General features: G+C 38.0%; 1 protein-coding gene across 1 annotated transcript in view; it reads right to left on the bottom strand.

Annotated features, from left to right (window-relative positions):
- The window catches only part of RFC1 (replication factor C subunit 1), an 80565-nt gene that overhangs the window by 21387 nt on the left and 43425 nt on the right, over positions 1-15753 (bottom strand). Inside the window, 8 exon segments of the mRNA XM_047799312.1 lie at positions 200-379; positions 3062-3169; positions 7003-7226; positions 7229-7273; positions 8530-8626; positions 10017-10094; positions 13721-13798; positions 14680-14912. Of these exon segments, the coding sequence (XP_047655268.1) occupies positions 200-379; positions 3062-3169; positions 7003-7226; positions 7229-7273; positions 8530-8626; positions 10017-10094; positions 13721-13798; positions 14680-14912 (1043 nt within the window).

Consider the following 15753-nt stretch of genomic DNA (forward strand, 5'->3'; position numbering starts at 1 on the left):
TCAGCTGGAAAACCAAAATCCTGGGGTCGAAGCCAAACAATACTTCTGTGGAGAAGAAATAATGTAGGAAAGAAATTACTTTTCCATGTTTTTCTTTCATTTCATTCTATGTAGAAGACATTATTGCAAATGGTCACATGCAAGCCCCTGCCAAGGCGAGCAGGCTATTTCACTCTGCTGAGAACACAGCAGTACCCACCTTACCGCTCTTGGACTGACCGCTATCACGACCCATGACAAGGTAGTTTGTTTTCTTGCTGACATTTCCTGTTACTTTTCCCCCATAACGCTCAATTAGAGACTTGGCCTCATCTCTTTCAATGGACTCCAGCACTCCTGTGATTACAAACGTAAGGCCTTCCAAGCAATTTTCAGCTCCCTAAAAACCAAAATGTTCAAGCAGAGAGGAAATTACATGGTAGCTTTCCAAAGAAATATTTGGCATCAAAACTGCAGGAAGTTGATTTTTCTCATTTGACATCATAAATAGCCTCAGCATGAAAAAACCTGTAGGAAACTTACAGCAAATAAGCAGAACCTGAAATCAAGTCCTGAGAAATTCTTATATAGGCTAACATTTAATAAACCAATAAAACCAGCCACAACACATATACATTCAATATGGTTAGGAAAACTTATTAAAATTATCCATTCATATTACTCTTTTTTAAGATATTTAAACTACTAGTTAACTTGTATAACTTTAGGTAAACAACCAGATGAATGTACCCACAGAATATCTCGCTGTTGTTAAAAAAGCTTCAATTTTGAAAAAGCTAAACAAGTTTGAGCTCCTGCCCTTCTCTGTGGCTATTTACCTTATGATAGAAAAATCTAACAACCCACAAGTAACCTAAAGGCAAAATCATATGATTTCAACTGGAAAGTTAACTTGATAATACAAGACACTCGCCAAAGAGAGCTGGGTGGAAGAGACACATAGCCTTAACTGGAATTGTGTATAGTTATAGATTTTTAACTTTTGCAATGATTCGATGCGGTACAGTCAAGCAAAATGAAAATCATGTAAATCATTCCAAGTTATTACTCTTTGAACAGAGAATTGAAATCAACACAGATTAAAACAGGCTTGAAAAGAAGCTAAACAAAATTCAAAGACTGCCATATTACAAGTTTAATCCTTCACCATCCAGGTGAAGAACTGCTCTTGGAGAGGGAAAAAAAGCAATTAATCTGCTTGGAGAGAAAACGTTTGACACTCAACATCTCAAGGTCCCCACGATTCTAGGACTGAAACAATCTTTTGAACGCTAAGGTACATAAATTCTTCTCAAAAATTTAAAATAACTTTGGAAAATTCTATATGCAAACCCATATCCCACACACCCCAACACCTATCATCTCCTGAACTATCAGCCATTATGTTTCTATCTTTTTACTTATCCAATCTCCGCACTTCTAGCCTCCCTACCAAACTCCTCTACTCTAGAACTCTAGACCAGCAAACTCTCCAGCCTCTTCTCTAACAGTCCCTCCACAGCCTGGCCTTCACTGAAACCTGGCTACACCCCAAGAACACCACTTTACCTCAAGTCCTCTCAAGGAGAGGCTTTTTTAGTCTTTCATACACTATGCACAGGAGGCAAGGCCAGCATCTTTCTCTTGCCTCCAAGACAATCCACCAGCCCCTGAAGGCTCCTCCTCTCCCCCTCCTTTATTAAAGGAACCACTAATCTCCTGCTGTGCTCTGAAGGCCCTGCCTTTCTAGATTCTCAGAAATCTCACACTCCATTTGATTATCCTTCTTTCTCTGGCATTATCTTCAATCTCTCCTTTTCTGGTAAATCAATCCCATCCGCAAAAAAACATGACTTTAGTATCACCCACCACCTTTTTCCCTGAATCCCAACTGTCATTTGTGGATAAGAGGCCTCTCTCTCCTCTCCCCTTCACAACCAACTTACCAAAAATATTATCTACTTATGCTGCCTCCATTTTATCTCCACTCACTCCCTCTTCAACCCATTTCCATCAGGTTCTGCCTCCGTCATTCTTCCCTTTGTTTCTTTGATACCACTTTTATCAGCCTTCTCTCCCACACTGTGGCTGCTTCCTCTCAGTCTGCTTGCGGGTTCCACCCTCCTCTTCTTCATGGAGCAGCTAAGCCCCCAGGCCCGCTTCTCTTCTCATTCTGTCCTTGTTTGCCAGGCGCCATCAATCCCTTCAAACATTACCTACATGCCAATAATGCCCAAGTTTTTACATCCCATCCTGACTTCAGTTCTGAGGCCCAGTCCCTGCACATCCCCATCTACTGAACACCTCCACGTGGATTATCTCACATACATCTAAAGCACAGCGTGGTCACAATGAACTCATTATCATCTCCCCAGATCTGCTCTGTCTCCAACGGCATCAGCAGCCACCCAGATGCTCATGCCAACAACCAGGAAATCATCCCTGATGCTCATTCTTTCTCACTTCTCACTTCCAAATTATCACTGAGTCCTACAGATTTTACCTTATCCATTGAAATGACTTCACTTTTCAGCACTTTTACTACTATTACCCTAGACAAGCCTCTATTATTTCTCACCATCTGTCCTAATTGACTTCCCTGTGTCTCTTCCTCCCCCTGCACTGCACTCTATACTCAGCAGCCAGAATGCTGTTTGAGATGCAAACCTGGTGATACCAGGCCCCGCTCCTCTTTGGGCCAGGTTCCTCTGTTATACTCCCTAAGAGCATCTTGGATTTTTCCCTTATGGCATATATCACAATTATAATTAATAATAATTTATTTAACGTCTCTTTCTTGAGTTAGACCATAAGCAGCACCATGAAGGCAAGGAGAATTGATCCTGTGAATGCCATATCCTGAAAGCTCAGCCCTTGCAGGGCTACATGTTACTTAAAGGGAAATTGTTCTGAGTACCAAGCAGTGACTCATAAGTTGAATAAACACCACTAATTCATTAAGATGGTGACTAAGGCTTTTGTGTTCACTTTTAATTATTGATTCTCTGCTGCTGTAAACATAGTGAATACATACATGGACCCACAGGCTGGAGGCCCTGACACATCCTCTCAGTCCTCTTACCTTTGGTATTTCTTTGGAGCCCAGAGCTTTGGGACCTTCTCGATTTAAGTAGCTTCGATAAGCCTGATAATTAGTACGTCTCTTTTCAGAATCTTCGGGACTTATGGACTTCAGGGAGAGGGAAAGAAAATTGAACAACGTTACACAGAATTCATGTAAAATTAAAAATACACATAGATAAATAAACATTAAGTCACCTGAGTGTTTGGGCCTGACATTACCATTTTTAACTACAGAGGTAACCCCCAATTTACGCATGCGTGGATTATACACATCCCTGCATCAACCCTTCTCAAATCTTTTGACTCTCTCTAAAGGTATATACCTCTGGGTAGAATGGGTGTATAGTTGCTAGTCCCAAGCAGAAAACAAAAAAGTGTATTTTAATTCAAAAATGCATGTGTGGAGTTCCCATCGTGGCGCAGCAGAAACAAATCCGACTAGGAACCATGAGGTTGTGGGTTCGATCCCTGGCCTCACTCAGTGGATTAAGGATCTGGCATTGCTGTGGCTGTGGTGTAGGCCGGCGGCAACAGTTTTGATTAGACCCCTGGCCTGGGAACCTCCATATGCTGCTTGTGCGGCCCTAAAAAGTCCAAAAAAAATAAAATAAAATAAATTAAACTTAAAATTAAAAAATGCATGTGAACTTTTTTTTTTCTGTTTTGGGTTGTCCCACCACACATGGGAGTTCCCAGGCCAGGGATCAGACCAATCCACAAGTAACCACACTGCAGCTGTGGCAATACTGGATCCTTTAACCCATTATGCTGGACCGGGAAACAACCCTGCGTACTGGCTCTTCACAGACTGTGCCACACGGGAACTCCTGAATGCAACTAGTATCCATGAGAATGCTGAGTTCGATCCCTGGCCTCACTCAGCAAGTTAAGGATCCAGCATTGCCCGGAGCTGTGGTGTAGGTCACAGACGAGACTCATCTGGGACTGCTGTGGCTGTGGTGTAGGCTGATGGCTACAGCTCCAATTTAACCCTTAGCATGGGAACTTCCACATGCCTCAGGTGCAGCCCCAAAAAGAAAAAAAAAGTTATATTCCATAATATATCACATTAATTTTAATGAAAAAATTAATTTTTCCCTAAGTAAAATTGATCACACAAGAAAATATCCTTTTTTGTGTGTGTCTTTTTAGGGCCGCACCCGCAGCTAGGGGTCTAATCGGAGCTATAACTTACGGCCCATGCCAGAGCCACAGCAATGACAGATCTGAGCCACATCTGTGACCTACACCACAGCTCACGGCAACACCAGATCCTTAACCCACTGAGCAAGGCCAGGGATCAAACCTGCAACCTCATGGTTCCTAGTGGAATTCGTTTCTGCTGCGCCACAGAGGGAACTCCAAATATCCTATTTTTATCCAATGGCCTTGTACACCTTTAAAATAACTTATCCCCTATACTCCTGGGCATGTGAATGCTACAATCTGAGAATTAATGGCTTCACAGAAACAGCTGGCTCAAACGAGGGCAAACTTTCCTCCAAAAATCAGACACATTCTATACACCACCACTCTGCCTTCAGCATTTAATCTCTCCTATTCTATTTCTCTCAAGAGGATCTTACCATGGATATATCTAAGAAAATCCTGGGGAAATTTTTTAAACCATGTATCCCTGGATGCACTCCACATTTCTGAGTCAGAGATATGGGGCATGTGTACTTGAGGGAAGAACATCCCAGATATTCTGATTTAAGAACCAGACCATTTAGAATGGTCTCTGTTGTCTTTTCAACTTTCCATTTTACATTATTTTTAACTTGCAAGGCACCTCAAATCCCTTTGAGAGCAGGCAAATACTACTTCTATACAAATAAATGATTTAATCATCAAAACACAATAAGCTGCTTTGGTTTTGACCTAAATAAGCCATTATAGGCTGGTCCTAGACTCTAACCCTACTTTTTGACAGTGACTGTCAAACACTGGTGTACAGTCACATCACCTGAGGAGCTTACTGAAATACACCTGCCCAGACCACATGCCCTAGCAAACCACATTTCTAACAAGCGTCACAGGAAAGTCCAATCAATACATGCCAAAATGGGAAAATTATTCATATATAACATTAATTCTATGAAAGAAACTGTTCTGAATTATAAACAAATTATAGAATAAATTTGAAGCATACCGATTTATGAAATCAAAATTATTTAACTGAGGTAGATTTAATTTATAAAATACACTTTCAAGAGTTCCTGTCATGGCACAGCAGAAACAAATTTGACTAGGAACCATGAGGTTGTGGGTTCAATCCCTGGCCTCACTCAAAGGGTTAAGGATCTAGCATTGCCATGAGCTGTGGTGTAGGTCGCAGACGTAGCTCGGGTCTGGCATGGCTGTGGCTATGATGTAGGCCAGCAACTATAGCTCCGATTAGACCCCTACCCTGGGAACCTCCATATGCCACAGGTGTGGCTCTAAAAAAGCAAAAATAAAATAAAATAATAAAATAAAATTAAAAATAAAATAAAATAGACTTTCATATTCTCAACTACTTAGGTAAAAATTCTGAGTAATTTCTATTCCAAATTTGAAAAACTAGGTCAAAGAGTAACAACGTCACTTAAATATTTCTTCTCCTTTAATAAAAATAGATAAGCCTCTATAAACTGAACATGTGTAGTGTGCCTGAAGAAAAACATTTGTCCACCAGCCAAGTATTTAGTGAAGAAAAATCTGAGATCAAAAAGTTAATTGTTCCCTTAAGCATATTATGAGCACTGACCAAAAACAAAAGCATCTAGAAATCATCACCATTTCATAGTTCTGCACTAAAAAATAATGGTGATGAGCAGATAAAATAATATTCTGCTTTAATTCCACATGCCTAAAAGGCTTGAAGAAATGGTGCTTTCTCATTATGACTCTAATAAAGTGGTTCCATATTGGAGAATCTAAGAAGCCATTCAATTCTCAAATATACATAAAAAAACTTCTGAAAATCATTCTCCATTATTTCACTGTTTATTCCTTTGAAAATGATTTCAGTATCTCAACACTGCTAAATAGCAGCAAAAAGGAATACATTCAGGACAAATCCAAATAACAGTTATTTTAATGACAACAGCAAAAACGTATATAGCACTTATGTACCAGGTACTGTTGCAAGTGGTTATACACATTAACTCACTAGGTACTATTATCACCCCTCTTTTATTTATTTGTTTATTTATTTATTTATTTATTTATTGCTTTTTAGAGCCACACCTGCAGCATATGGAAGTTCCCAGGCTAAGGGTTGAATCGGAGCTACAGCTCCTGGCCTACACCACAGCCACACCCTACATCACAGCTCACGGCAACGCCAGATCCTTAACCCAATGATCAAGGCCAGGGATCAAACCCGTATCCTCAGTGATACTAGTCAGGTTCATTACCGCTGAGCCACAATGGGAACTCCTATCCCTATTTTACAAATGAGGAAACCAAAGCAGAGAGAAGGGAAGTAACCAGACCAAGGGCACGCATCTGCTCAGTGGCAGGACTATGATCTGCAACTGGCTCTGGAGTCCATGCTCAAAGCTACCATGTACACTGCTTTATTTGGCCTCAGCAGACCTAAGTTCAAAGTGGCTCTGCTACTTATTAGCTGGAGGATCCTGGAAAAGTTACTTAAACCCTTTAAGCCTGTTTCCTCCTCTTCAAAATATGAACAATAAATACAAATATCTCACACTGTTGTTGTGAAGATTACATCACATGCCACATGTATTAGCACAGTATCTGATACACATTAACCTTCAATAAATATTGGCTAATTTAGTTATATTTTAATAACCTACATTCTGCAATGGCATCTTTAAATAAGATGGTATCTTAAAGTACTATAATAACTTCTTAGAAATAAAACTTGAAAACAATCAAACCTAGATCAATACATAGCCCCAAAATGATCTGCTTTTAGAAAAGCCCTACCTCTTTTTTAGCTGGAGAGCTTTTGATTTTCTTAGGAGTTCTGCTCTCTTTTAATTCAACGGCATCTTCTTTCCTTTTGGAGCCCACAGGCTCTGTTTTGTTATTAGAACTCTCTTCTTTTCTTTTCAAAAGTGCCAGCTTGGAACTGGCTTTTGGAGAAGAAGTTTCTCTTATTTTATGAGCTGATGACCTGGAATGTGGCTGAGATTCTTTTGAACTTTCACATTTTGCTTCTTAGGACTGTAGTTCTTTCTTTCATCTGAAAATCGCTCTGTTTTTATTAGGAAGAAAGAGATTATGATTGTTGTTTTTTGGAAAATGATACCCAGTATCAAGATTACTTTTCAATTTTTCAATAGAACCATCCTAGTAGCACACAATGTCATAAGGTGATTTTATAACATTCACATTAAGATTTCAGTTCTTCAGTTTATTCAGAACATTTTAAAAAATTAAACATTTATGTATTACTTCTTTGTATAGCCAGTTTAAATTAAGGGATCTAGCTATCCTTTAAATATAAATTACTCATTAATGGAAGTATAGTAAACTACATCTGAGGATATAGACTTCATTTCACAGATAAACTTCAATGATTTGAAATTCACAAAGAGAAAAGCTAATTAGAATATATCACATAAAAAATCTGTTTGTAATAAAATCTGAAAGAATCCTGGGATTTTAAGATTAAAACTACATGTTTTTTTGTTTGTTTGGTGTTTTTAGGGCAGCGCCTGTGGCATATGGAAGTTCCCAGGCTAGGGGTCAAATCGGAGCTACAGCAACACCAAATCTCAGCCAGGTCTGCGACTTACACCACAGCTCATGGTAATGCCAGATCTTTAACCCACTGAGCGAGGCCAGGGATTGAACCTGTATCCTCATGGATACTTGTCAGATTTGTTTCCACTGAGCCATGATGGGAACTCCCACATGAACAGATTTAAGATTAAGCCCATCTATGGCAAATGGTTAGATATCAGGACCACTAAAAAAAAATAAAACCTACAACCAGCAGAAGAGCTTCAGATGACCTGGATAATGTAACTATGAGTCAACTCTATGAGCCTGACTAAAACATCTAGTTCTTTGTCTTCATACACTGAAGTCCACACAATTGCACCACACTTGGAAATTAAAATGAAGCCAAGAGCTGTGATACATTGCTCACAATAATCATGGAGCAGGCAGGCAGCTAATATCCAAACAGCTTTCCAAATACAGAGTTCCCTAGCAGCCCAGTGGGTTAAGGATCTGGCGTTATCACTGCTTGGCTCAGGTCACTGCTGTGGCATGGGTTCAGTCCTTAGTCTGGGAACTTCCACATGCCTCAGGCACAACCAAAAAAAACAAAAAATACGTATAAGCTGAAACAAACAGCTTTCAACGTTCGTAAGTAGAACATAGTACAGTACTCCTATGAAATAATGTCTACCTACGGATACCAAGCAATTATTGAAAAGAACGTTAAAATAGTTACATGAATTTCCTTTTATGAAGATAAATGTTCTAGCTGACTTTTTCCACTTGTATTACCTTTATGAGGATATTTAGGTTTTTCTGCTTTACATAAACTAGCTTGTAGAGATGAAAATGTCTCTCTCTCTTCCGGGTCCTTTAGAGCCTAAGAAAATGTAAAAGGTGTCAAATGTGACAAATAACAGGAAAACCATTACCACAAAGTTATGCTGTTAAAACTACCAAAAATTAAAAGTCATCTTTTAAACTAGCCAAACGATACAATAAATTTTCATTCACTCATATACAAAATTTCTGGAGCAAGTGAAGCATATTATATTACTTTTAATTTTACAGATAAAGAAACAGATGAAAGAGTACAAAAGTACATCTATAAAAATATTACGCCAGTTTTTCCCCCACTTGCTAGTCTGAAAATAAAAGCCTTGTTTCTGCTGTTTTTACCTCAATTTTCAAACTGTCAGTATTATGCAGTTAAAAACTAAAATCTAAACCCAGAAGACTAAATTAAAAACAATATAAAGCTTAAAAGAAAAATAAAGAATACTTTCTCTAAATAGAAAAAAAAGTCCATTCTCTTCACTGATCCTTCAAAACTCATTTGACAAAAAGACCACAAATTGGGGGCCAAGAATTTTTTAAAAAAATAATTGTAAGTTGAATGTCTTTATATGAAGGAAGGCTTTTCAAATGACAAAGTCCTCACCATTCCCTATTGTGTTACACCTGGATTGTTGTAAAATCTTTTAAAATAGTCAGATATTGACACTGACAAAGATATGATTCGACAGAAATAAGGCTAAGTTTTTGGAGACCAAGTGCCTTAAAAAATCTTGATGCTTTTAGTGATTCCCAAAAATACACTTGTTAGTATCTGAGATTGTTCTAATATAGATCTTAAAGTCAGCTAACTAGAAATAGCAAAATAATGCTTTAAAAATTAATATTAAAGTTATTAAACTTTAGATTCCATGGGAATCTTTACCAGTGTTATTCTCTTAACAAGTACTGAAGAACCCCTTTGTGACAGAGAGTTAAATAAAAGTTACAATCTGTTGTTTTGTGAAGAAAGGTTCTGGTTGGCTTTGACTTCATCAACTTTTAGGAAGAGTAAGTTTCTCAATAAGCTCCCCCCAAAACACTTTTGTCTTTTTGGGGCCGCACCTACGGAATATGGAGGTTCCCAGGCTAGGGGCCCAATCAGAGCTGTAGCTGTCGGCCTACGCCACAGCCACGCCAGATCCAAGATGAGTCTGCAACCTACGCCACAGCTAAGGGCAATGCCGGATCCTCAGCCCACTGAGCAAGGCCAGGGATCGCGCCCGCATCCTCATAGATACTAGTTGGGTTTGTTAACTACTGAACCATGATGGGAACTTCCCCCAAAAACATTTTTATAAATTAAAATAATTTAGCCTCTTTCTAGAAGAGTTAATCATGGTTTTATCTCCAGAGCCTAGAAAACACAGGTCTGCAAGTAAACACTGATCTGTGTTGTATATTAAGGTGTAAACAGCCTGGTAAAACACCACTACCTTTTTGGCCTTGGGTTCTTCATCCAACATGGCTAATGTTCTGGCAAACTCTTCATCCTCATGCAGCTGTCTCTCCAGCTGTAAAAAACATCAACACAGTGAGCTGCTTTTCTTATTTTGTAAATGAAAAGTTTTTAAATGTTTTATTCATGATACTTAAAAAGAAACTGGAAAAACATTTTCCAGAAAGTAACTATGACATTTTCCCACTTATAGTTAGGCATCAGGCTTATTTCACTAAGACAAGTTAGACTGCAGAACATATATTTCTAGCTTTACAGGCGTGATAGATAAATTGAGCATCGAGTTCAAAGTCTTTAACTTTTTCTTAACGGTCCCAATGTAACCTTACAGATCTCTCATTTCTATTTATTTTAAACTCTAAGAGCTCAGAAAAGAATCATTATCCTAATAGAAAAACAATAGCCCCCCCCCGGGGGTGGGGGCACAAAAAAGTGAATCGAAAACATCAAGAAACTGTTATACTTTCTTTGCACACAATAGTAAAATATATACAAATGCAACTATCAACTAGTATCATCAAACTTTTACTTTGTTATTAATTCAAATGTATCTGTTCTGATGTTTTTTCAACCGAAGTGCAGTAGATTTAACAATATTATATACACTTACGGTGTACAACATAGCAGTAATTTATCTGATCTGACTTTTGAATTAAATGATTGTATCAGAAGTTTCCCTAACATGCCAACACACATACTTTCTAGTTACCTCGCTGTTATTCCCAAGCATTTTTTTTTCCAATAAAAATGGAGCTCTTTCCAAAGAAAGTGTGGAAATAGAATACATTTCTCATTATAAACTAAATGGTTTTACGCCCCCTGATAAAATGGCTTAACACAATATACTACTCAACCAAAGGAAAGGACTTCAAAATCTACCCAATCCAAAAGAAAGGGCTTGAAAATTGGCATAAGCCTAACAGGAACTCAGTAACCAAGCCTCCTCCTATTCATAAAATAACCTAATTCAAGGTATAAGAAAGCCAGCTGCACACAAAGGCCCATCAATAAATTCTCTGTTACTGAATATTTCTTTACCATAACTGAACCACACATCTAATTTCTAAAAACAGTATGAAAATTTTCATCATATAAAGGTCCTTCAAAGTCTAAACTTCCAGTGGTCCTGCAAGGATTTCTGGTTGAAATCTCTATCATTTTTTTTTAAAATTTTACACTATGCAGTATACTTTAGTAAAGAGGACTCTAGATGGTTTAGAAGACATAAGAAATTAAAATACTTTCATTAGAAATTCATTACTAGTAATTATGGCATCATGTGATCAAAAGTCCTATATTTTAATACAATGTTCAGCACAGCAGATAGTGTTTAACATACTTACGTGGTAGATTCTCTACACACATTCACTAAACAAACGAAAAGGTGAAAGATGGGGGTATGTAGAATAGAACCTCTTAAAGGGATATTTAGGAAAGACATCATGAGTCAGTCATTAACACCTGAAAGTCCTTCATCAGACTAATAAATTACCCAGACAAGATTCTGAAAGAATGTCATAGAAATGGGAAAATAGAGGAGAATGACACAAAGTACCACACCTGGTTTGGAAAGGATAGGGTAATAAGCCTCTGGTCTTAGGGACAGATAAGAAGTCGGGTCCCTAGGTATCACTTCACAATTTCACCTAAGCCATCTGTGCTACCCTGAGTCAAGTGGATACCTATGTATAGGTGTAATTCAGTGTAGTCACTGAAACAAAACAGTGTAGTCATTAAAAACCCAAGTTACGAACTGCTGACTTAATAAAGCATGAACACTCAGATACATCCCAAAAGACTAGAATACTGTTCTCTTGTAACAACTGATATCAAGAGCCTATTCTCTGCCAAACACTAAAAAGAGCACTGATGTCACCAGAACTGAGACATAAACAGCCCTACGGGTAGTTTAAAGACTACATATAGGACACTTAAGTAGCAAAAGCGTCTTCCTAAGAGACACAATAAATGTTAATAGTAGCTACACAGGGTTTAACAGAGTGCATAGAAGTGGTTTCTAACATAGTCTAGAGAATGTGAGGAAGTAATAACCTAAGCTAATAAACAGGAAGGGGTTCGAACAGCTGATGCCAATGTCTGGAGCCTCCTCCATGAAATACCTTCTTCACTTGGCTTCCATAATTATAATACCAAGCTTTCCTGATTGTCCTACCTCACCAGCCACTTTCTTAAATCTCCTTTGCTGGATCATCCTCCTCTTCCTGACCTCTCATTGTTAACAGTGCCCCAGAGCTCAATCCAGAGACTCCTTTTCTGTTTACATTCTCTCCCCATGATCTCATCCAGTTACACTGGTTTTAATCCATCCAAAGGCTAAGGATCCCAAATAAATACCTTCAGCTTAGACCTCTCCCCTGAGCTGCAGATTCCTCTTTCCAACTACTGACTCTGCATCTCCATTTGGAAGCCTATTAGGCATTTCAAACTTATGTCCAAAACAGAATTCTTGATTTCCCTGGATCAGTGTTCCAGGCTTAATAAATGACACCACCATTTACCCAGTTGCTCAAGCCAAAGAAACATGAAGTCATCTTTGAATCTTCTCTTTTCCTCATATCCTACACCCAATCTATCAGCAGCTTAAGGGTTGCACTTTCACAGCACATTCAGATACACGGTATTTCTCACTATCTCTTCCTTTACCACCACCCTGGTAGAGGAAATAATACTTAAGCTAATAAACAGGACAAGTCAACATCTTCTCTCATCTCCCCACCGTAACAGTCTCCTAACTGATCTGCTTTTGCTCTTGCCCCACAATGATTTATTAGCTCCAGAGCAGCCAGAATAACTTTAAGATCCATCAAAAGTCATTATCATTACTCTAGTCAATACTCCAATGGTTTCTCATCTCACAGAGACTAAAATCCAAAGTTCATACCATCCCAAGCCCTACCGGTAGGAACCAAAGACCAGACTTAACAGGTTTTGCCACTAGCTATTTCTCCAAACTCATCAAACTCAAACATTTCTACCTCAGGATGCTTGCACTTGCTTTTCTCTCTGTTTAGAGGAAAACTTCCTTCAGGTGGCCAGCCCCAAGGCTCATCATTATCACTTAATTTTGTGCTCCAATGTCACTTCCTCAGAGAGGCTTTCCTAACCTCTATATTTAAAAAAGAACACTCATAACCCCACTGATCACCCCCCATCTACTCTTTTACTTTTCTTCACAGCATTTATAATAACCTAATTTTTTTCATTGCAGTATCTTTAACACCTAAAAGTGTGTCACACACTCAATAAGTGCTAAATAAATACTCAGTGAGTGAACATAACAGATTTACAACGGAGAGCACTCTGAACTGAAGACAGATTTAGGGATCACCCGTACATGCATAGTATTTAAAGCCACAGGAGGGGATGGGATTGCCCACAGTGAAAAGAGACATGACCAAGTTAAATTATCTTAGCTATACTAGGAAGCTTCCATTCAAAGAAATCTAGTAATAAATATTTAAATAATTATCCCCTGATCTCATCATTTATCTTAAATATAGATTTTCATATACTATTAGATATAACTTATTTTATGCATGACTTTTACAGTGAGGCTCAATCTAAAACAAAACTAGAATAATTTTAATTGTTGGCCTGGGTAGACTAAATAGCAAGTCACAACATCAAGGTGTTAATGATACATAAACAAAATGCCAATACCTCTGCATCTTCATCAAGTTGTAACTGCTTGGCAATGGCTTCATCATTTAATCTGGAATCATCTGCATTTTGTGAAGGCTGTATTTCAAAGAAAATCAAGTAAGATCAGCATAAATCTTAAGTTCAAAATAAGGTGCTTTTTCTTAACTGTTCCTAAATAAACACACTAATGAGAGACAAATGTATCAGTTATGAAATAGTCTCAAGGCACACCAGCCAAACAATTCTGTTCATGGCTACTCCCTGACCACAGCCAATTTCCTAATGAGCAAATATCCTACAGACAAATGGTTCTCACTTAATTCTACTGAAATGTTCAAAAGAAATACCCCCCACAAAACCTACAGACTAAAATCTTGGCTTCAGAAGTAGTCCAGAACACTGGCAAACCAATATGTGAGAATGATCACACTGTCTTATGGAGGCACTAATGAAATTAACACACACACACACACACACACACACACACACACACACGCACACACCCCACTTGGCAGGCTTCAATGCAGGGAACTACTTTCACTAATTCATCTGTATTTCTGTTTCCTAAATGTCCAGAAAAAGATGAACCCTACATCAGCCAAAGTAGAGAAGGTCAAAAGTACGGCGCAGGTAGGCTCTATTCTAGGTTATGTATTTATGACCTCATCTGAGGACAAATATATTGTCTACTTTCGTCTGGCTAAGGTCAACAGTAAAATTATTTTGCATTTTGAGTAAATTCTAAGCATTACAATTTATTCTTAGGACTTAGATAAACTTTTCCCACTTTCAAGTATTAAAACTTAAAATATGTGATATTCTAATTTCATCATCCTCCAAAATAACAGCAATACATTTTACCCATAATCATAGGAAAACTACTTTAACAAATGTTGATCTACTCATCCAAATTTCCCCTTATTAATAACAGTGAAAGGTACAATCCTGAACATTCTTGTTTATATGTAGACACTCACTTCTTTTTTTTTGCTCGCAACCATCTTCTTATCTGATCTTTGAACACTTCCAGTTCCAAAATAATCAAGCACTGACGTGGGGGTAAGTTTTATTGGTGACAATGGCTTATTCTTGGCCTTAGTGTTTTCTTCATTCTTTTTCATGTTTGATGCTCCAAGATAATTATTTGTAGATCCTCCATTCTCTTTAGATTTAGAGGCTGCCTTCTTACACACAAAGTCATCTTCTTCATCTTAAATAGAATATAACCAAATATTGTTTGATAAAACATCAATTTTAATTAAAAAAGGAACCATTTCCACAAGCTTTACAAAAAGCATACAAGAGCTGAGATACTAATGATTTTTTTTTCCTTCCTATCTCCTAAATTCAACAGTTATCCTCACATTTACTAGTGTCAGGTCTGTAACACACCATTTCCCCCAATTACCAGAGTACATGGAAGTATATACTCATATATTCAACAAGTATTCACTGAGCATCCATTATGTGCTAGGCACTGAGGACACAGCAGTGAATAAATTAAAAAAAAAAAAAAAAAGCCCTGCCCCCTCAAGGAGCTTGGAGTCTAGAAGAGGAAACAGATATAAAAATAAACAAATATATGCTGTCAAGTTATAAATGCTATGAAGAAAAAATAAAATAGGATGAAAGAATCAGAGAGTGATGAAGGGTGCTCTTTTAGATAGGGTATTGGGGGGAGAGCCTCTTTGACACACAAGTGAAGAGAGTCCTGAGATGAAGTTACCTCAGGCAGGAATGTTCAAGCAATGAAAACTTGAAGTGCAAAAGCCTTAAACTGAGTGTGCTTGGAGGTCCCTGTGGCTGCAGCAAAATGAAGCTGGTACAACACAAGAATTAAGGTGAGAGAGGCAGAGGTCAAATCCTGTAGGACTTCCCCCCTCATGGAAAGAATTTTAGGTTTTATTTTAAAATGGGAATCCATTAGAGAATTTCAGCAGAGTGGTTAGTAATCCAACTTAAGTCACATCCTTTGCAGAACACACTGCCAAGGAATAAAAGTGATGGCAGACAGACCATTTAGGAAACTATTCTATATATACAATTTCAGA

The sequence above is a fragment of the Phacochoerus africanus genome, chromosome 10, assembly GCF_016906955.1.
Source record: "Phacochoerus africanus isolate WHEZ1 chromosome 10, ROS_Pafr_v1, whole genome shotgun sequence".
In the NCBI taxonomy this organism is placed as follows: domain Eukaryota; kingdom Metazoa; phylum Chordata; class Mammalia; order Artiodactyla; family Suidae; genus Phacochoerus; species Phacochoerus africanus.